General features: G+C 37.4%; 1 protein-coding gene across 1 annotated transcript; it reads right to left on the bottom strand.

Moving 5' to 3' along the window:
• Positions 1 to 4,052: 4,052 nt before the first annotated feature.
• Positions 4,053 to 20,536, bottom strand: LOC129248935 (calponin homology domain-containing protein DDB_G0272472). The gene is made up of 7 exons (XM_054888548.1): positions 19,890 to 20,536; positions 17,316 to 19,817; positions 15,763 to 17,254; positions 15,441 to 15,698; positions 15,247 to 15,370; positions 4,767 to 4,906; positions 4,053 to 4,170 (listed from the first exon to the last, which is right to left on the bottom strand). Exons 1-7 carry the CDS (start codon positions 19,999 to 20,001, stop codon positions 4,053 to 4,055), a joined length of 4,746 nt encoding a protein of 1,581 aa, XP_054744523.1. The 5' UTR covers positions 20,002 to 20,536.
• Between the last annotated feature and the right edge of the window lie 1,366 nt (positions 20,537 to 21,902).

Raw genomic sequence — 21,902 nt, 5'->3', positions numbered from 1 at the left:
AATTTGCAAAAGCAGTGACAGCTCAACTGTAACGCAAAGATTTCCGAGAGAAAAAGGAGTAAAAAGCAAAAGTTCTGAAATATTTGTAGCGGAACGAGAATTTGAAAATTAGTTTAAAATTTTTACAGAAAAATAAGGAGGATAGGACAAAAGTACAAATAAAATAATAATATAAAAAAATTCAAAAATACTTTGAAGAAAAATTAAATTAAATAAATTGAAATAAAATCTGATACACTTAAATAGAATATAATAAATTAAAAAAATATAGTAAATTAAAATAAACTGCAATAAAAAAATAAAATAGAATAAAACGAAATATGTAAAATAAAATACAAAAAGTAAAGCAAAGCAAAATAAAGAAAATAAAGTACAATAAAGCAAAATAAAATAAACTGCAATAAAAATATAAAATAGAATAAAACAACAAAAAAGAATTAAATAGAATAAAACGAAATACAATAAGAGACAATCAAGTAAATTAAAGCAAAATAAAAAATAAATAAACTGCAATAAAGTAAAGTAAAGTACAATAAAACAAAATTAAATAAATAGCCAAAGTCCAGTGGTTCAGTTTTAAGTGGAACTTTTAATTATTTTTGTAATTTTTTTTAATTTTCAATAATAAAAAAATTAAATAATACAATATTAGATGAAATAAAATGTAATGAAAATCAAAGTGTAAAAGAAAAGAAAATAATAAAAGTAAAATAAAAATTGTGCAAGTAAAATAAATCATTTAAATTAAATACGGGAAAAATGGCAAATGGGAAACCTACGAATGGATTTCTGTCATGAAAAAACTTCTCAAAAAAACTATCTGTCGTTCGGGGCTGGCACAAAACTGTAGGTACCCCCATTTGAGGAAAAGCATCAACACGCACAGGAGGAGCTTGACCAAGCACCCATCAAAGGGTGTACGAGCAAATTATATTATATATGTATATACATATGTATATAAATCAAATACAACAAAAATAAATATAACAAAATGAAATAAAATCGTTGAAATTAAATTTAAAAAATGCTATGTAATAAAATAAAAGTAAACTATGTTTAAGTAACCTAAAGACCGTAAGCTACTAAATACTTGAAGCGGAATAACAGCATTTTGAAATTTACATCGAAATTTGGGTTGATGAAAAATATGAAATAAAAAGGAAAAGTGATTTAAAAAAACTGAAAAATGAAATGAACTACAAGATACGAGAGGAAACCAAATCAAACCAATCGAACTGTGATGTAATCCCATTAATATAAAACAAAACTAATTCAAGCGATTTGAATTGCATTAATTGCATAATAATATGATAATAAAAAATAAATAAATAATGATTCATAATAAAAAAATAATATGATAACAAAAAAACATACAAAAGTATAATAAATAATAAAAACATAATAAATAATAGATAATAAAAAATAGAAAAAAATACTAAAAAATTAATAAATAATAAAAAAATAAATAATAAAAAAATAAATAATAAAAAATAAAAAATAATCTATATATATAAATGTGAAAATCTGTCCCTATATTCGCTTAAAACTCGCGAACGGCTGAACGGATTTATCTTATCTTGGTCTTGAATTATTCGTGGAGGTCTAGGGAAGGTTTAAAAGGTGAGAAAAATTCGAATAATTGCCGGGAAAATGGTCAAAACGTGGACCCGGGTAACCTTTGGTTGTGTATGTACAATATGGGTATCAAATGAAAGCTGTTGATAAGTACTTTAATACGGGGTCATTTTCATACCTATTGATCACTAAGGTCTCGAAATATATGCCAAAACGTGGACCCGCCGTGTCTTTGCACCGAATTAAACCAAACTTACACACATTGTTAAGGAGGTATTGAAGATGGTTTCCGTATAGTTTGGATACCTATTGGTAGATACGGTCTCGAGATATAGGTCAAAACGTGGACCCGGGTAACCTTCGGACGTATATGTACAATATGGGTAGCAAATGGAAGCTGTTGATGATTTCTATAGTATAGACTATTTTTCATACCGTTCCGTGACTAGGGTCTCGAGATATAGGCCAAAACGTGGACCCGGGTAACCCTAGGATATGTTTGTACAATATGGATATCAAATGGAAGCTGTTGGTGAATGCTTTAGTACAGAGTATTTTTCATGCCGCTCCGTGACTGGGGTCTCGAGATATAGGTCAAAACGTGGGCCCGGGTAACCTCTGGTTGTGGATGTGCAATATGGGCATCAAATGAAAGCTGTCGATAAGTGCTTTAATTTGGGGTAATTTTCATACCTATTTATGACTAGGGTCTCGAAATATATGCCAAAACGTGGACCCACCGTGTCTTTGCCCAGCGAAGCGGGCCGGGTTTGCTAGTAATATATAATAGATAGTAAAAAACATAGAAAAAAATAATAATAAATAATACAATAGATATAGATAATAAAAAACATAGGAAAAATAATAATAAATAATAGATAATAAAAAAACAATTGAAAAAATGTATTTGCAAACATCAAGTAATAAATTAGGTGGACGGCCTACACTCCGAAAACAAGTTATGAATAGTTTTTACTGCTTCTTCAAGTATATTCTGCTATAAAAAAGCTTTCCGTAAAAACCCAGAATCGGCACAGACTGTATGATCCTACAAGTTTGAAGTGGCTGAAAATCGCATTAATTTTATAATTTTTTTTGCTGACGGTCTTGTGACAAATGTTCTTTTTTTTATATAAGAAAGCACACACTTACACATTATTATAGCAAAATGGACTATAAGCTTGCATACCCGCAATTTTCCTAAAAATTCTGATTAAAAAGTTTGAAAATTTGCTTTTTTTCGAAATTTACACAATTTTGAAACTTGAGTTTGTATGGCTTCTGTAGGAGTATGAAATAGGTATATTAAAAAAATTATTAAAATTAAGTAATAAACAAATAAATTTAATACAAAAAAATTATTAAAATTAAATCATAAACAAATAAATTTAATAAAAAAAGTATTAAAATTAAATAATAAACAAAAAAAATATTTAAAAAAAAGTATTCAAATAAAATAATAAACAAAAAAATTACAGAAATTTGTGCTATAGTTATTAAACGGACTGTGTGTTAAATTGTAGAAATTTTTGTATTTGAAACTTTTCGCTCTAAATAAATCCGATTGTGCCTTTTAAAATTTCAGCTGAAAACTTTCTTACCCGTCATTTTCCAGACTTTAAATTACTAAAACTCTCGAAAATTCGAAACGGCTATGCGAGCGATGCCATGCAGCTATGCATTTCGTAGTAAAATCCAACTGTGAAAATTTTGCAGTATTAACCCAAATTATTTTGGGTTGTACATATAATTTAAGATTAAAGCAAATCAAGTTTGAATATGATAAATAAAATTAAACAGTTACTATGTACACATACATGCATGCACAGTTTATATGTTTATCAAACTTTAGTTGCTCAATGGCAGCTCTTTAATATCGAAAATGTGTTCCATTAAAGCGAGCAAAGCTTTAAGATTTCAGCAGCTATGCGAAATTATCAGTAAATGCTCCAAAAAATTACGCCGTATAAACAAGCGGGTACGATATGGTACGGTATGTGAGGGCGTAACAACAAAAACAACGCCGCAAACAACCAACCAACAACAAAAACAATGATTGTAATAAAATGCAGAATGGCGTAACACAAACAAGCAAAATGGCAACAACTGCCAGGCAGACAATAAAAGCACAAATAGGACGATTGGGCAAGCCCCCAATGCGCCCACTTCGCCGCCAACAAACGCTGCCAGTCAGCCACCAGGTAGATCGTCAGCGGCAGTGGCGGCATGAACGTATTTAAGTCAGCCTACGATGCGAAAGTGCTGAAATTTGCATGAAAACATGCAAACAACAGCGGCAACAACAACAAAAACAAAAATATATAAAACTGCAAAAACGACAAAAAATCGAAGAAAAAAATCACACGATGTCGCGCAATAAGCAAAAAGAAGAAAGAAAAAAACATTTAATATCCCCTCAGCAGTAAAATTTAGCATATGTACGCGGCTGGCAGCCACACAGCTGCAGCGTTGAGCAGTTAGTAGCGAGTGAAATAAGCACCGCGCGGCATTAATACTGTGGTAATGCCGTTACGCGCGCAGCGGCTATAAGGATTGTAGTGTCCACCTACACCAGTGGCGGTGACGCTCCGCGCCCTGCAGCCGACAAAAAAGTAGCCGCGTTGAATGCTGCGAACTGCGAGCTGCAAGTGTATACCTGCCGCACTTATTTACACGGGCGTACCGCAGCTGAAGCAGAAAAAGCACCAACAACAACAAATAGAAAATCGTTTGCCACAAACAGCAAAACACTTATCCCTTTCACGCGGCGCACACACACGCGTATTAATAGACGCGCATTACGTTGCGCGTGGCATGCGGTTGCAGGTGGCAGCAGCAAAAAAAAACTAAATACCAACGCTAGGCCACACCTTTTTTCGAACTCGCTCTTCGCACTACCCAGCGTGGCGTCAAAGACAAAGTTGTGCACAGCCGCACTGAGCGCCATTTCTCATCGCACTATAGTCATTTCTTTCGCTCGCGCACAGTGTCTGAGCGAGCAGTGTATACGATGTTTCGAAGTTCGAAGGTATTTCCCCTGCGAACAACACCCTGTAATTTGCGACGATTCATGCGAGAGTTAAGAGCCGCTCTTAGGCTATCACACAAATATGAATAAGTACTTATTCATAATTTCACACAAACACACACACACCCGTGCATACTCGCTCACGCACTGATTGTTGACTTACCTTATCAAATCCGGTAGGCGTTCCAATACTTTGGGGTGGGTATGCTTCTTCGTGTAGGACGGTGACATGGCTACCGTGCAGGCGAGCATTAATTCAGTGGATAACTCGACAGGATGTTGCGGTGATTTTTCTTCGGGAAGCTGCAAATAAAATGAAAGGAGAAAATATTAAAAGAATAAATAAAAAAGTAACAAATCGATGCAAGGAACATAATGACAAGAAGTATAAAGCAGGAACGGAAAACAATACGGATTATCGCCTTCATCATATTGACATTAAAGCGGATCTGTGAGCAGCAAATTAATAAAAAATAGGAAAAGAACGATAAGGAGAAAAATTAAAGAGGAAAATGTCAAAAAAAGAATAACAGTTGGCAGCCATGGCGCGGATTGCTGAAAGTATCCAACAGCGTAGTAGACAAATCTAAGTAGAATTAAAAAGAAATCAAAAGCACATACAAAGAGATAAGAAAAGCAATAAAGTCCGCAAAATACTAGGGTGATCAATTATTTGCATTATTTTTTCCGCACTCTGAAATTTCGGCTTATTAAATCTCTTGCAAAAGAATATAAATAAGGCCAATAACGTTTATTTTTCTTTACTTTATTTTGGTATAGTTGTTTTAACACTTTAACTGATTATGGCGAATACGAATTTTTCGCATTTTGTTCAGTTTACATATACAGTGCTGGTCAAAATAATAGGAACGCGTCATATTGCCGCACATACATGACTACATTATTTTTTTTAATTAAAAACAAATTTTTTTAATTGTTTTTAAATTTTTTTTTTGTTTTTCATTTATTTATATATATATATTTATTTATTTATATATATTTATTTATTTATATATATTTATTTATTTATATATATTTATATATTTTTTTATATTTTTTGTAGACATTTTTTTAATAAAAAACATTTTTGTTTTTCTTCAAATTTTTTTTATTTGTTTTTACTTTTATAATTATATATATTTTTTTATTATTTAAAAAAAATATTTATTATTCTTTTAATTTTTTTATTTGATTTTAATTTTAAAAAATTTTTTATTATTAAAAAAAAAGTTTTATTATTTTTTTATTTTTTTTATAATTTTTTTTTAAATTTTTTATAATTTTTTCAAACCATTTTATTTTATTTGTTTATAAAATTTATAGTTCATACATAAAAAACCATATCACTCCAAATTTCAAATTTTGTACCAAATTAAAAAAATTCAATAAATTTTTATAGAAATTTCGAACATTTTAGAAAAACTCTGGACATGCAGTTTTGATTTTTCACTCCGCATCGGAGTGCCACATAGACCGCAAGTTGGGTCCGTTGTGTTGCCCTAGAGCTCATTATATTGTATTATATGATTTCCCCACCTAACCGATATTTTTATTATAGATTTTGGTCAAAGATATTAATTCGTTTTGAGAATTTAATGAGAGATTCGATTTTCAGGTTCGAGAGTACTGAAAGATTGTCAATTGTTGGAGAGCCTAGAAGAGCGACTCGACTTCTGGCTAGGCCGGGATAAGTGCACAGCAAATGCCTGCTCGATACTTCCTCATCTTCGTCCTCGCAATATCTGCACAGGTCGTTCTGAGGAACCCCGAGCCGACGTGCATGAGTGCCCAAAAGGCAGTGGCCGGTGATAAGAGATATTATATGCCTTCGTGTACGTGTTTCGAAAGACTTATAAGGGTTTTTGTCTGTTTCAGATTGTAGGATGGCCAGATTTGTCTGGTTTGTCTTTTTTTATATTTTTTATTAAATTTTTTTATATACTTTATTTAATTTTGTATTTTTTTTTAATATTTTTTATTTATTTTTTGTATTTAATTTTGTATATTTTTTATTTAAGTTTTTATGTATTCTATTTATTATTTTATTTATTTAGTATATATTTTATGAATTTTTTTATATTTTTTATTTAATTTTTTTATATTTTTTTATTTATTTTTTATATTTTTTTATATATTTTATTTATTTTTTTTTTTAATTTTTATTTAATATCTTTTTAATTTTTACTTGGTTGGTTGGTTGGTTTAAGGGTGACCCCGCATCGTAGTGCCACATAGACCGCAAGTTGGGTCCGTTGTGTTGCCCCTAGAGCTCCTTATATTATATGATTTCCCCACCTAACCGAGATTTTTAGATTTTGGTCCAAGATATTAATTCGTTTCGAGAATTTAATGAGAGATTCGATTTTCAGGTCCGAGAGTACTGAAAGATTGTCAATTGTTGGAGAGACTTGAAAAAAATTTTAGTTTTTAATTTTTTAATCTTTCTTTAAATTTTTTTTTATATTTTTTTTTAATGAAAATATAGTTCATATCATATAACTCAAAGTTTCAAACTTTGTACCAAATTAAAAAAATCAACAAATTTTGACCAGTTTTATGCAGTTTTGATTTTTTTTAATTGCGTTTTTAATTTTTTGTATCTTTTTTTTAATTTTTTTGTCTTTGTAGAATTATTTAACTTTTTTTAATTTTTTTATCTTTTTTCAATTTATGTTTTCTTTTTATTTTAATTTTAATTTTTTAATTTTATTTATTTTTTCTTTTAATTAAAAAAAAATATATATAAAACTATAGTTCATACCATGTAACTCAAAGTTTGAAAAAAAAATTAACACATTTTCATCAAAATTTCGAACATTTTAGAAAAATTCTGGAAATGCAGTTTTTTAGTATTTTTTTTTTATTTTTGTTTTTATTATTATTTTTATATTTTTTATATTTCTTAATGTTTTTTTATTTTTTTATTTTATTTTTTTATATTCTTTTATTTTTTTATATACTTTTTTTATATATTTTTATATTTTTATGAATAGTTTAACTTTATTTATAGTATTTGCAAATGTCGCCCCATTGCTTAGCATATTATCAATATTTTCTTCAATTAAAGGAAAATTGCAGTTTATATTGTTTTAATATTTTCCTTAATATAGAAATTAATCATTTTTAACCCAAAACTGTGCCTTTTTATGTTGCTAAGTATTTAATTAAAAATTAATTAATTTTTTGCATACAAAGACTAGGTGTGCTATTTATGTGTCCAAGACTGTAGATCTATTTTTTTGGGTGAGACACATTTTTCAACCCAATGTAACGTTCTGACTATATTTACACTAAATAAATGTCAAACTTTGAATTGGAGGCACCAGATTTCAATTAGCAACATTTAATGTTGCATTGGCGCATAATATTTGAAGTAGCCCTCGTACTAATATAGATTGTGAAGGCTGACTAAGTGAGCTGCATGAGCTCTACGACGAAATAGACATAGTGCAACGAATAAAGACCCAGGGGCTTCGTTGGCTAGTTCATATCGTCCGAATGAATACAAACGCTCCGACTCTGGAAGTATTCGATCCAATAGCAGCTGATAGTAGGAGAGGAAGAGGAAAGTTATCGCACCAAACAAGAAGAAGAAGACTACTGACTAACTTATCTTTGACCCGAAATTGGTGCTTTTAATAGGGAAACATTTTAATTTAAACAGTACGAAACCACATAGCACACAAGAAGTCTTGAAACAATCACCCAACTTTTGAGATCTACATTTTTAAATCTTCCTTTGGAGCTCATGAATCAGTCATAACGTCAATGAATAATTAACTCTCTTCGATTGCCTTTGGCGTTTTAAATTAATTTTATTTTACAAACTCAACAAACAAACTTTTCAGACAATGACCCGCTTCGCACACGCGCTGCACTCATAACTCAACCATTTCCTTATTTGCAGGCTATTTTCCTTTTCGTCGGAGCAAAATTTTGCTTTTAAAACTTTTGGCCGCTGCAATCAAAATTTTATTTACATATATTAAAAAAAGTAGGCGACGTTCTAAATCTTAAGCCAGCTAGATCGGTTTTTTATGGCCGCTACTGTAAGTGAAGTATAATAGATTGTATGAAGTATACACATTAGGGTGCAACACTCTCACACAAAAAAAATTAATATTATTCTTTCATCGGAATTATAAAATTCATTATATTTTAAGAATTCCACAAAAATATTTCGGAATAATATTGGGATATACAAGGTGAAGTCCAAAGTAAATGAGACTGCCGTCATAAAAATATTTTTGATGGCGCCATTTTTTTAATGACTTGGTGCGGTGGAAGTTATATCCCTAACTGACTTCCAGTGAAACTTGGTGGCATTCGGTTCAGAAGCAAAGTTATTGCGTCTAAAGTGTCAGTTTGTTTGTGTCATCGGTACAAAAATGGGTTTCGAACAAAGACCTAATATTAAATTTTCTTTTAAAATCGGTAAAATGTTTACCGAAACATTCGAATTGATGAAAAAAGTTGACGGCGATGATTGTCTACCTCGTGCCAAAGTTCATGAGTGGTTTAGTGGTTTACACGTTTCAGAGATGGTTGTGAAGACATAATTGACAATCAACAAAATCACTAATCACCGAAAACTCCATCGAAAAATAAACCGAAATCATCGTTGTAATTCATGGAATCAGAATTTAATATCTCTAAAACATCGATTTATCGCATTTTGACTGATAATTTGGGCTTACAAAAGGTATGCGCACGTTTCATTCCCCACAAGTTCACTGAGGACCAAAAATTGCTCAGAATTCAACATTCGAAAGAACTCTTTAAAGAGGCGAGAAAAGGCGAGAACTTCACTTACAACATTGTAACGGGGGATGAAACCTGGTCTTTCCAACATGAACTTGAAACTAAGCGTGAAAGTGCCGAATGGAAGGCCCCTGACGAGCCACCACCCAAGAAACCGCGTTTGGAGAAGTCAAAAATCAAGTCGATGCTCATTTACTTTTACGATTCCAAGGGAATTGTCCACAAGGAGTTCGTGCCAACGGGCCAAACCGTCAATGCAATTTTGTATCTTGGCCTTTTAAAGCGTTTGTTGCATCACATTTGTCGAATTCGCCTTGAATACCGCGAAGGAGGAAGCTAGCGCTTATTGCATCGTTCCACTCATGTGATTGATTTTTTCACTAGTCATCGCATTTTAACCATCAATCACTCACCGTATTCGCCTGATACGTCTTCCTGTGACTTCTATCTATTCGGAAAATTGCATTTGGCCATGAAAGGGAAACGTTTTGCGTCCGTTGCGACGACCTGAAGGAGATTCTGGTCAATGACCTGAAACACTCTTTCGAAAAGTTTTTATATCGCGCAAAACAGTGTATCGAGACCAGAGGGGACTATTTTGAATAAATAAACTTGAAGTTATCAGAACAAAGCGCCTGTCGTTTCTATTTTAACACAGTCTTGCTTATTTTGACTTCACCTTGTATGTAAACTGGATCGATTTATAAGTACCTCCGAAAGTCGAGTTTTTTATAAATTAAATTAGTTAAAAAAAAATCCACAAAACGTAAATCAAATGGTAGAAGAGCTTAAAAGCTTAATCTTAAGAGGTTTGCATAAAAATGTTTAAAAATTGTATCAACGGAATCAAAATGATGAGATTTTTTATGTTAGTTTTACCTTTTCTTTTGAGATAGGTTTAAGAAAAGCTTGAATAAGTCAATCAAATCCGGACCTATTGAGTCCTTTAAGATATCACTGGAAAGGTAATTTCTCACGCTTTTTATTTTAAAATTAGCTTATTCACATCGCAAAATTCTTGAAACTGTGATAGGATTTATAAAATCTCAGAGGATAAGATGGCTCGGACACGTGTTTAGAATGCCCAAGGCCCTGTTGGAGGCCGAAGAAGAGAATACGCCCAGAAATAAAGGGTTTTTCAATTGGCGCGGGTGGATTTTGGCGCCCTGTGGCAGCCATTTTGTTTTGGTGACAACTGTCAAATCTTTTGTTTATTATTCAGTTGTTTATGCCAAATCATCATGGCAAGTTACACGATTGAACAGGACGTTCAAATGATAAAACTTTATTATCAAAATGAGTGTTCATTAACGCAAACGTTGCGCGCATTGCGCCCATTTTTCGGTACACGTGGTGGCCCTTCAAAGTCGACTCTTCAACGTTTGGTGGCCAAATTTGAGACGACCGGGTCAGTAAACAATCAGCCAACACCCGTACGTTCAAGGAACGCAAGATCAGCCGAGAACATTGCCGCGGTCCGTGAAAGTGTACAGCAGAACCTGAGGCAGTCTATTCCTCGCCGTGCACAAGAACTTGGCCTTTCGCAGACTTCAACTTCGCGAATTTTGCGTCGGGGCTTGGGCCTACACCCGTACAAGATCCAACTGACCCAGCAGCTCAAAGTTGATGACCATAGACAACGCCGTTTGTTCGCTGACTGGGCTTCGAATCGTTTGGAAGAGAACCCCAGTTTTGGGCGAAAAATCAGCTTTAGTGACGAGGCGCATTTTTGGATGAATGGCTGTGTTAACTAACAAAACTGTGTTAACTAACAAAACTGCCTTCACCAAGGACTGTGATGCTAAGGAGAAGGAAAAGACGTCCCAAAATTTTCGCAAATATCAACAAACCTTAGGTGCAATTTTTCTTATATGCCGGCCTTTTAAGGTTAAACTCGTCTATCATTTGAGATGATTTTTTATTTTTAAAAATCTAGGTATTTTGAAATCTGACTTGAGTCTTAATATTATTTCAAAATATTTTGACGGAGGTCTTGCAATAAAAAATATATTTTATAAATCAGGTAGAAAAACATTCACTTTTTCTGGTGAGCCACCCTAATGCGCATATTTAAATGTATGCACATGCACAAGCTTATTTTTCTTATTAACTTTTTTGCTTATTTTATTGAAGTAGCAATTGTGTGCGCCTTTATAATCATTACTATTTTTCCTTCACTCAACTTTTGATTGGTGCCAACCATTTGTCTGCACGGACATAAATCACGCAAGGATTCACACAGTCATCAGATGTCAGTCTCGAAAACAGCATCAGTAGCATAGTGCTTTAATAGCAAACCTCACAGTCATCCAACAAAAACAACCATTCACAGTGTGCCAGTGTTACCAGCAACATTCTCAACGTCATTACGACTCGCTGGCAGGCAAACGTTTCCACCTCTATCATAAAGGCATTCGAGTAAACTTCGCTCACTCCTTTGACTGCGCCTGGTGTTTTTCTATTTTGTCTTTTTGCTCCCGCTAGCGTTTGCTCTTTTAGCACTTACCCTGCAGGAAAATGCCTGCTTACTAGTGGCGAAAAACTTACGCATGGTGAAAAGATTTCTATCATCCTCAATTACTATCCGCAACCAAAAATTCACCGCAGTCACAATTGCAATTTTTTCAAAATTCTTATTTTGGTATTCCTATAAAAGCTCAAACCATCTTAATTTAAAGAGCCAGGTCACAAAGAAAGCAAAGCACAAAAACAAAGCCGTCTGCGTGTTTTTTTTTAGAAAAGCGAATGGCGAGTGTGGAACAAGGAAAGTGCATTTATCTAAAATTTTCGTTTCCCAAAAGTGTTTCGTCAACAACCAATTCAGCAATTGGAACCAAGGATTATGTGATTACCAGGTTTGGCCTTCGTGTATGGTGAAAAACGGAATTGAGCGAGTAAACTTCGACTGCCACGTCATCGGGTACTCGGCAGCAGAATTCTGGCCGCTCATTTCACACGTATTCACACACTCGTCCAATCAGTCGTTGTTCGATGGCAACGAAGAACATGAGCGAAGGCTGCGTTGATTTTTTTCGCACCAACACAATCTCAGTTTTTTCGTAAACAACCCGCTGTCATGACCCTGGTGGCGTCAGCCTATCAGCTGATTCTCTCAAATTCGCTGAGAACCGGTTATTGGTCTGATCTTGGTCACACCTTCTGGATTCTTGTCACCATGAGATGGTCACATTGAGATGTCATTCAAATGTGCTATCAGTTAAGAATAGGTCTATTGGTATTAAATTATACAACTATACTTTGCGCATGAGAACTTTAAACAATTTTTACAGTTGTTGCTTCACTTGCTCCTTCTATGGCATTTTAGATAAATTTGTGGAATAAAATTGTAACGATGGGACAGTATACGGCTGGAGAACGTGCAGGAATCGTGAAATTTAATTTGGAAAAAAAACTCTTCGAATATAGTATCTTAACTCAACGTGTATACCGGCGCAAATACCGCAATCTCCCATCGACTTCAGTGAACCCAAAATCTACCGTGCGGGAATGTTCAAATTGTGTAACAACCATCGCGGAATTTGGAGAACATGGGAACTATTTCTGAAAAGATGTTCGTGAGAACTCCGCGACCTCTTATCGCATAAGTCACATCGCTTGGAAGTCGGTTCATCCTGAGGGATGAAGCACATGTCACTCTCAACGCACTCTCCCAAAAAAATTGTCTGTTCTGGGGGGTTCACAGCTCGGTGTTGTGTGTGTTCTATGAACATTACGGGCCATTCTTTCTCGAGAATGACGAAGGTCGTATCATAACTGTCAATAGTGACCGATATCGGTCCTTAATCTTCGAATTTTTACAGCTATTAATTGAAGACGAAACACCAAGTGATAGAAAAAGTCTTTTTCTAATAACGATCGCCTCTCGACAAGTCATGTCAAGTCTCTGGGTTTATTTCGACCAAAAATCAAAAAACCAACTGCCGTAAAGAGGCGGCATAAAAGTCTAGGACAAGAAGCTCGGCCACACACCTTCCAAAGGATGGAAATAACAGGCGTTTTTATTTAACATACGCTTTTTGTTATTATTATTATTCGAGAAAAACCAGTTGGAAGATTATTGGTTCCAACAAGACGGCGCAATATCCCATACCGTGCGGCAGATGATGTCGCTCGCTCGAATTTACTGCGACGGATTTTTTCCTGTGGCGCTACTTAAGAAGAAAGGTCTAAATTAATAAAACTCAAACCCTTGACTCTCTGAAGGCCAATATTTGTGAGGAAATCAACATCATAACCCCAGAAATGCACCAAAATGTTACGAAAAATGCTGAAAAAGGGTCCAATTGTACGCCCCAAGAAATGGTGACCAACTCCTTGATATTTTTTAGGGTCAGTGGCCCAATAATTGGTAGGAAAATATCAAATAAGACTTGAACCATAGGAAATCGAAATTGATGAATTTTTCTCTAAATTATTCGTAGTTCTCGGGTATCAAGTATAGGTAGAATACTTTAAAGGCTTATAGAGCAAAAATAGCCTTCTGGGTTCGATCTTCAATTTGCGAATTTCAGTAAAGTACGGTACACTAGACAGGGCTAACTTACTGGGGCGGCAGCACTTGGTCGGCAAAAACCCGAGTCATTGTAGAACCGGGTGGGAATGCGCAAATTCCAGCCGAACTTCGTGCTTGTCTACAATGAAGCGAAATATTTTTGCATTTGAGAATTGAGGATGCTGGCTCCACTGATGGATTCAAAACGCTCCGGGGGCTTAGGAGCAGGAATAGTGGGTCTAGAGCACACAAATCTTTAACACTGAGAACAGATTCAAAAATTTTCCATACGGAGATTTCGCCATGATGGAAACAGTGGAAATCGCATCCAAAAGAGGGTTCGAAAAAGTAAAATTTAAAATACTTTCGGACAGCCAAACGGTCCTCAAAGCCTGAAACAGCTTTACGTTTAATTCGAAAATCCTTATAGAGAGCGACAAGGCACTCAGCAAACTGGCGACTCTTAATCAGATCTCCCTGATTTCGGTACCATAGCATGAGGGACACGAAGGAAACGGGAAGGCAGCCTCTTATGCTAAAAAAAAAAGGGCGGAAGCGCCATTTATTGAACCAACCCCATTTTTCGGCTTTAACCAAAACAATCTAAAACAGGAAACCAAAAAAATTTATCCAAATAAAATCCAGAGAATACTGGAACGACACAAACGGCCTTAATCACTACAAAAAGTTCCTAACCTTTAATACCAACAGCGCAAAATCTACTCTAACTCAGAACAAAAGGCGGCTCAGATTACTCAGTGGAGCATTTACAGCTCACAATAGGATTATCTAGCACTAGTTTATGCAGATTCTGCTGTGATGAGGAGAAATCAATGGAACACTCAATCACCAGTTGTGAAGCTTTAGAACACAGGGGGCACAGAATCCTGGGCTGGTACCTACTAGAGGATGAAGACTTGCAAATGCTCGCTCCTCCTAAGGGGCTGGATCGATTCCTCGCAATACCAAATAATTCAAATTAAGCACTTAGGAGCGCACAATAAATCAATGTAGTCGCAGTGCCTAAAGGCCTTAGCCCAACCCGTACAACCATTGGTATTACCACACCGTTTAGGCTAAGTAGCTTACTTTTCCTTTCGCAACAGTACCATTTAAAGGCTATTTGAGAAGGATATTTGAGTTTCTTGTGTATTGCCGATGTACGCAAACACTCTGTATCAAGAGAGCATGGCTGTATGGCGTAATTAGATTTTTCATTGCCTTGAAGCGTTTTACGACTCAGATTCGGCACTACCTGCCTGATCCTATTTGCCCCTCTACGAAAACATTCGCTGCAAACACAGATTTCTATAGAAAACAAAGCGTTCCTTGAACACAATAAAATAAAAAGAAATTATTTGTAACTCACCTGCAAACTCTGGAATAGCACATCGAATAGCGCGCTCAATGTATTTCCAAGTATGGCATGACGCGCGATTTGCGGACAAAGCGTGCAAGCATTGCGGTACAATTGCACAGCGAGCACAACAGCTCTGCAAATATACCGGAATTATTAAAAAAAAAAGAAAAAGTACAAGTAATGCCAGTTTCATGTTGTCATACCTCTTTGGAATGTCATTGTTCTCCTGCATACTTTTGCTTATCACATTCGTGGTGATAACACCCAGCCCATCCATCAGCAGGAAGCACTGAAAATCGAATACTTGCGCTTTACTCATAAGTCGCAGCAGCTGGCTGACAGCGCGTTCCAAGCCTTGAGCGCCACCACCTTTGCTCACGAGATTCAAATATTTCGGCACTTGACTTTCACGTTTCATATGCAATGGCACCGGTTGTTGTTCCTTCATGTACTCCTCGGCACTGACAATAATTTGAAAAAAAAAAAAAAAAATGAAAAACCAAAATTATTATTCTCCAGACTCACCTCTGTGCCATGCGCTGCTTCAACTTTTTGATTTTCTTTTTGTAACCGCGTGTGTGCTCGCGACTACCCACATCTGACACGGTCGACGACAAGTCGCCATCTTCCGTCACTATTTCGCCGTTTTCATCGCGCTGCACACCATTCTCGTCCGTGTTGCGCGTGGGCAGTGTCAGTTCGAGCGCGCGTTGGCGTATATGCTCGATGTTCTCCTCATGACGGCGCGCCGAATCCTGCTGCTTTTGCAATATCTTACGCTGCAGCTCCTCAGTGGTCTGTTGTTGTTGTGTTTGACGTGCCAACAAACGCTCTTCACGGTCGCGCGCCTTCTCGCGTGCCAATGCCTGGCGCTGGCGCTCTTTTTGCTCCTGCATTTTACCAATACGTTGCTCTTTTTCCAAACGCGTCTCATTCATTTTTTCCAACTTACGTTGGCGCTCTTTTTCCAACTCTTGGCGTCGTCGCTCCACTGCTGCCTCGCGCGCAGCTTTCTCTTCCAAGCGCTTTTGCCGCTCCTGCTCCAAATCTTGTAGCCGACCCTCAGCATCTTTAGACGATTCGAGTAAATCCAAGCGCTTATTTTGCGCTTCGATATTTTTGATGAAATTTATCTCCTTTAATTTCTTGTCCTCATCGTGCGCTTTCTCCACTATTTGCCGTAAATATTGTTCGCGGTTCTCTGCGGCGCGCTGCATTTTATCCTCCATTTTTAGCCGTTTGTCCTCGATAAGCTGGCGCTTGGCCGCCTTCACATCTTCTACGCGCGCGAGCAGCTGTTGTATTTTAATGGTTTTCTCCTTTTGCACCTGCTCACGTTTTTGTTGCGCACGCGCATGCTTTGCCTGATATTTTTTGAGTGTTTCGTGCAGTGAACGTCGGCGCGACGGCGAGGACAGCTTCTGATGCAGCTCCTGTGCGCGTCCAGGATGGCGCGCCACATACGCCTGCAGCGTGGCCAATGCCTCCTCACGTTCAACGCGCGACATTTCCGAAAGTAAAGCATGATAGCGCATTTCCAAGCTGAGATTCGGATCCATGCCATCTTCACCGGCTGACAGCAAGGCAATCGATGAGGCGTCATCGAGCAATTGATCTGCCGCTTCGTTGCAATCGTGATCATGCTCCAATGCCACCTCACCATCAGTCTCATCTGTTTCGGTATCAACATCGATTTCGGTGTTTTCCAATTCTCGTATCTGTCGCTCCAATGATTCTTGCTCCTCCACCAGCATGCGCTGATCTTCGTCACAATCTGTTTCACTGGCAAAAGTCTCCTCACTCTCATCGCAGCTTGAAAGTTTGCCAGCGCCACTGGCAATGCCGATATTATTGCTGCCGAATGTGGAGGCCTTGGCAGTTTGGGCAATACTCTCGTAGAGATCACCAATGGTTTTGGAAAAGTCACGATTGGTTTGTATTTTTATGTCAATTTTGTTTTGATCAGTGGATTCGGGGATGTCAGCGGCATTGTCGTTGCTGGCCAGTTCATCACTTGCTGTAATATGGAAAACATTTAATGATGGCATAACTCACACCATAACCACATTTTCACTTACCGTCCACAACTGTCTCGGTCGAGTCGGCGGCTGAGCTCTCTAGCGAACCTGCACGTCCATTTTGCTTGCGTTGCGCGTACTTCTCGCTCCGCATATATTCCTTATGCAATGAAGTCATCTTCAGACCCGTCAAATCAGACTTCTGCCGCTTAATAATCGCCTCGCGTGTTGGCACATGAGAGGCGCGCGCCGAATTGGCGCCATTAGCGCTGCCTCCACTACGCTGCGTTGCGGGCGCGTGTGATGTGGCAGTGGCATTTTTGCGCGGTACAGGCAGTGAATTAACTTTTGCCTTGGCATTTTTTATTTCCGGGCGCGTCACACTTTTCAACGGTTTTTCTGCGCTCTTTTGCGCTTTGAGTGCTTTCGCTTGTTTCGCCGTTGGTGGTGTGGAGTTGGTAGCGTTGTTATTTTCTGGCGTTGGCTCCTTCTTTGGTGCTATGTTTTTGTGGCGTTGGTGTTCTTCCTTCTCGGCTAACTGTTCGTTGAAGAGCGCTAATGTTGGAAGACTGGCATATCCTGTTGGCTGATTGAAGCGATTGGCCCAATGCATGCTGGAGCGACGCCGATTTTTCACTGTAAACCAACCATCGTTAGCTTCGGACGGCAACTGTTTCGGCTCCGAACGACGTTCGTCTATGTGAACAACACCGGCAGCGGCCTGCGATAGGCTATTTCTTGAGGACGATATAAGTTCTGTGCTCGCTTTCAGCGTTGAGCTTGAGCTGCCAATATCTTCGCGCGAGGATTTTCTCGAGGACGCCGCCGTATGTGCATAACGTTGTGGCTGTTGTGGACGTTCAGCGCGTGACTTTTGCTCCTTTGGCTGCATTTCAATCATAGTGCGCGAACGCGCTGACAAGCGTGAAGCGACATGTGTTGGGGGTCCATAATTGTCGGTCTTACTGGATGGACGTGGCGTCATGTAGCGTCCGCCAACTCCGGGACCGGAGCCTGTTCCACTGGCTGATAAACGCGTAGCTGAAGTTTTTCCCAACGCGGCAGGAGTGGCAGAGCGGCGTAAGCTGGTGTTGAACGCAGACTTCTGCGCTTGTGATGGCACTGGCTTATTAACTGCCGAAACAGTGGCTAAAGGACGTGCCACAATTGATGGCTTTGATGCATTCACAGTTGCAGCGCGCGCAGCGGCAGGACGATTCAACACACTGGAATACTTTAGAGGACCATTTGGAGCTGGCGCGGGCGCTGGTGCGGCTGCTTTCTTCGCAGCATCTGGCACGGCAGCGGGGGCAGTAGGTTTTATGTCAGCTATGGGCTCTACCTTTTTAAGTTCAGCTGTTGGTGGAGTTGGCATTTTATTAGCATCTTTGAGCAGAATATCGTTCTCCATCTGATTCAGCCTTTGCACAGTCATCTCTAATGCCGTTGGCTCTCGATGAATGCCAAAATGTGAATCATCAGTATCCGTGGCGCTAGAGTCGTTTCCATTTCCTACAAGCACATCCGGTTTGCTAGTGACAGCTGACGCACCTACTAAGTTCTTCTGTGTTTCTTGCTGCAGCTGTTCATTTGTCACTTTGTGCTCCTCCACAGACTGCTGCTGCTGCTGTTCAATCAAGTGTTGCTCTGCCTTCTCCAGTTCGCGCTGGCGTTGCCACTGTTGGTGCTCCAACTGGCGTTGCCTTTCAAGTTCTTCCTCTTGCCATAAACGTTCTTGCTCTGCATGCTCAGCCATCTGTCGTTCCTCGGCTTCTCTTTGCATCTTAATTCTTACATCTGCCAAAGTCAAATGATCATCTTCAAGATCAGTCTGCGCATACTGATGGCACCTATTTGGCAAATCCATCGGCTCGGCCTCCACATGGGCGTCTGGTTCAGTCTCTATGCACTTCTTTGAATCTGACGCATCTGATGAACGTTCACTACCCGTTCCAGCTTTACTTGGGGCGAATAGCTCACGCACATTAACGCGCATAGCACCTTTTGGTAGCGGATCACATGCGCGCAAGCTTTTTCGTGGTGATGCCGAGTCCCCACAGCAGGGTGATGACTTTCCTGACGTGCACAGACATGCTGAAGGACTTGACTTGCCCGACATAGTGGGACTGGTTAAACTTTTAGCACGTACACGTGGTGCCGGGTTGCTTTTCCGAACTTCCCATGCAAGCGAATGCGGTCGCTGCTGTAAAGGCCGTGACTCGTAATCCCATGAAACCTTGAACCACTCACTGAGAGCTTTGAAATCGCGCACATAGTTTTCGAGCACCAAAATCGCCTCCTGGCACCATGATATGTTCTCACAGCACTCTACCGTCTGATAGATTTCATTGACAGCGCGCTGCAGATTGCCAAACAACAGCGCCCAGTAACGTGCTTGTAGCTCGGATTTTTTGTCGCGGCCTGTGGAAGCACTACGCACACGCGGCCCAGTCTTTTGCACTTTCGCAGTATGTATAGGCGAAAGTGCGCTCTTGAGCGAGTTGGGTGACTTCGAGGGTGCAACTGGCGGCTTGCGTACGTTTAGCGACAAAGGTGAAGTTTCTGGTAAACATTTGCAGAAAATTAAAAGGCATTAATAATATTTTAAAACACACATTTACACCAAATACTTACTTCCCGTAGCGGGTTGGCAGCCATCGGTTGGCAGTTGATCGTCGCGAAATTGGTAGATAAGTAAATTTTTCGCGTCTCGCCCCTCACGATGCAACACATCTTTTACTTCCATAATGGAGCAATTGTTCTTGTTGAGCAACAAAGAGCGGTTTTTGACCCAAGTGTGTGTGTATGCAGCTGTGACTTCACCTGCTTCAGTCGCTGCCGCAATACCGCCCACACACCACACCTGTGAAATATTCACAGTGTTTTAAGTAAACAGGGCCGACAAATTTTGCCCAACTTTAATGTAAAACACTGATTGAAGTAAAAAATGTTTCTTAAAAATCTGCTTTTCAATTAAACACGCCTTGAGAGTGCGTGCCTCCAACGATGGTGTGCTTCCTTGCCTGTTGTTGCTTTTGTGTAGTTGATGTTGCTGTTCTTTATCGTTGTTCTTTTTTTTGTTATTTCCACTTAAAACACTATTGCGCAATTCTTTCTCGCTTTTCTTGTAATTTTACACAAATTTTGCAAGTTTGACATCATTAGCTTATTGTCACATTAGTAATATGATCACCAACTCTGTTTAATTAGTAATTCAAGTCAAGAAAAACAAATAGCGCACGAAAATTCGCACACAATTTAGCTGCTTGCTTTTCACGATGTTTTCCTTTCTTTTCTAATTGTATATTTTGCGTTTGACAACTTTGTTTAGTGTGTGTGTGTGTGCTTAAAGAACACTACAGCTGATAACAGGGTCGCAGTGTTATTCGTTAGACTAATTGGAAAGGTAGGATTGCCTGCATTTAATCTTTACAAAGGCTTAATATAAATTATTATCAGTTATAAATTGCAAGCATAGGATATATAATCATAGCAGGCTGCGAGCATTTACTACACGAGGGCCACTTATTAGGTATATTTGTTTCTATTATATTGGTATAATTATGTAGCAATGCTATCAACCGAACGCATATGATTCCAACCAGTTATTTCTTAGTTTGCCAGTGTGACACTAAGAAAAACCACATATTAAGCCATTCACGCAAAAACATTTCCAGGCAAAAGTTGTACTATATTCTTTACTTCTAAGCGCACGTACCTTTATAAAATCTTTTTTATTCCTGTTAGAGATAAATAATCATTGTATAATTGTATAAATCAATTTCTTTAAAATAATAGTTTTCTGGTAAAAAAATAAGATTTTATAACGAAGAACAGTACTAACTATTTTTTACCTCCAATGTAATTCTTAATATTAGAATTACCGTTATCCTGACTTTTAAGAAAATCCCTTTTGTGGTGAAGAATTTGCACTAAGAAAAATTAATATTGTTACTCAAAGTAATACATTAAATTTTTTATCAAAATGACATATGTTTTATAAAAAATAAAACAACATACCCAAATTAAAAAAATTTTAATAAGGTCAGATTTGCCATCAGAATTACTAAAACATTCTACAGAAATTAAATGACAATATCAAAATAGTTTTAAAAATCATGCGATTCTGAAAATGAGCATCATGTGTTCTGCTTTTGGAATAACATGTTGTTCTGTTCCCATAATTGAATGTCGTCGAAACATTTTCTCTAATATCTAAACATAAATAAATAAATACTAGAACCACAATTGAATACTCTTCCTAATTAAGTTTTTCGTGTCTATTACTCAATTTTAAACATATTTCCAAAAACTCGAAAAATTGCTCTATTTATTTTGCTTTGCCATGTAAAATTTCAGAATTAATACATATGTCATAAATTTTATATCGACAATGTTAGTGACTTTACTGTTATGTCTTTACAAGATTTTATTCAAGAAGTGCTTTGAGTGAAAGCTGAGAAATTTTAATAAAAATTTATATGTTCTAACCATTACATATAATAACTTGAATAAATTTAATAGCTAATGAATTTACTTCAATCACGTTACTATGACTCCTGTTATGTTCCCAACCTTATTCCACATGCAACTCTGTATAATTTTGACATTCTGACAAAGTATACGCAAAAGAGAGAATGCAAAATT

Source organism: Anastrepha obliqua, chromosome 5, assembly GCF_027943255.1.
Source record: "Anastrepha obliqua isolate idAnaObli1 chromosome 5, idAnaObli1_1.0, whole genome shotgun sequence".
Lineage (NCBI taxonomy): Eukaryota > Metazoa > Arthropoda > Insecta > Diptera > Tephritidae > Anastrepha > Anastrepha obliqua.
Note: the sequence above shows the minus strand (reverse complement) of the source record. Positions and strands in the feature narration are given on the sequence as shown.

Excerpts from the sequence above, each read along its gene's own strand:
- LOC129248935 (XM_054888548.1), bottom strand. The coding sequence starts at position 20,001 with ATGGAAGTAAAAGATGTGTTGCATCGTGAGGGGCGAGACGCGAAAAAT. Across the intron at positions 15,699-15,762 it reads AAGCAGCGCATGGCACAGAG|TGCCGAGGAGTACATGAAGG; the intron begins GTGAGTCTGGAG and ends AATTATTGTCAG. Across the intron at positions 4,907-15,246 it reads TGCTATTCCAGAGTTTGCAG|CTTCCCGAAGAAAAATCACC; the intron begins GTGAGTTACAAA and ends TTTTATTTGCAG.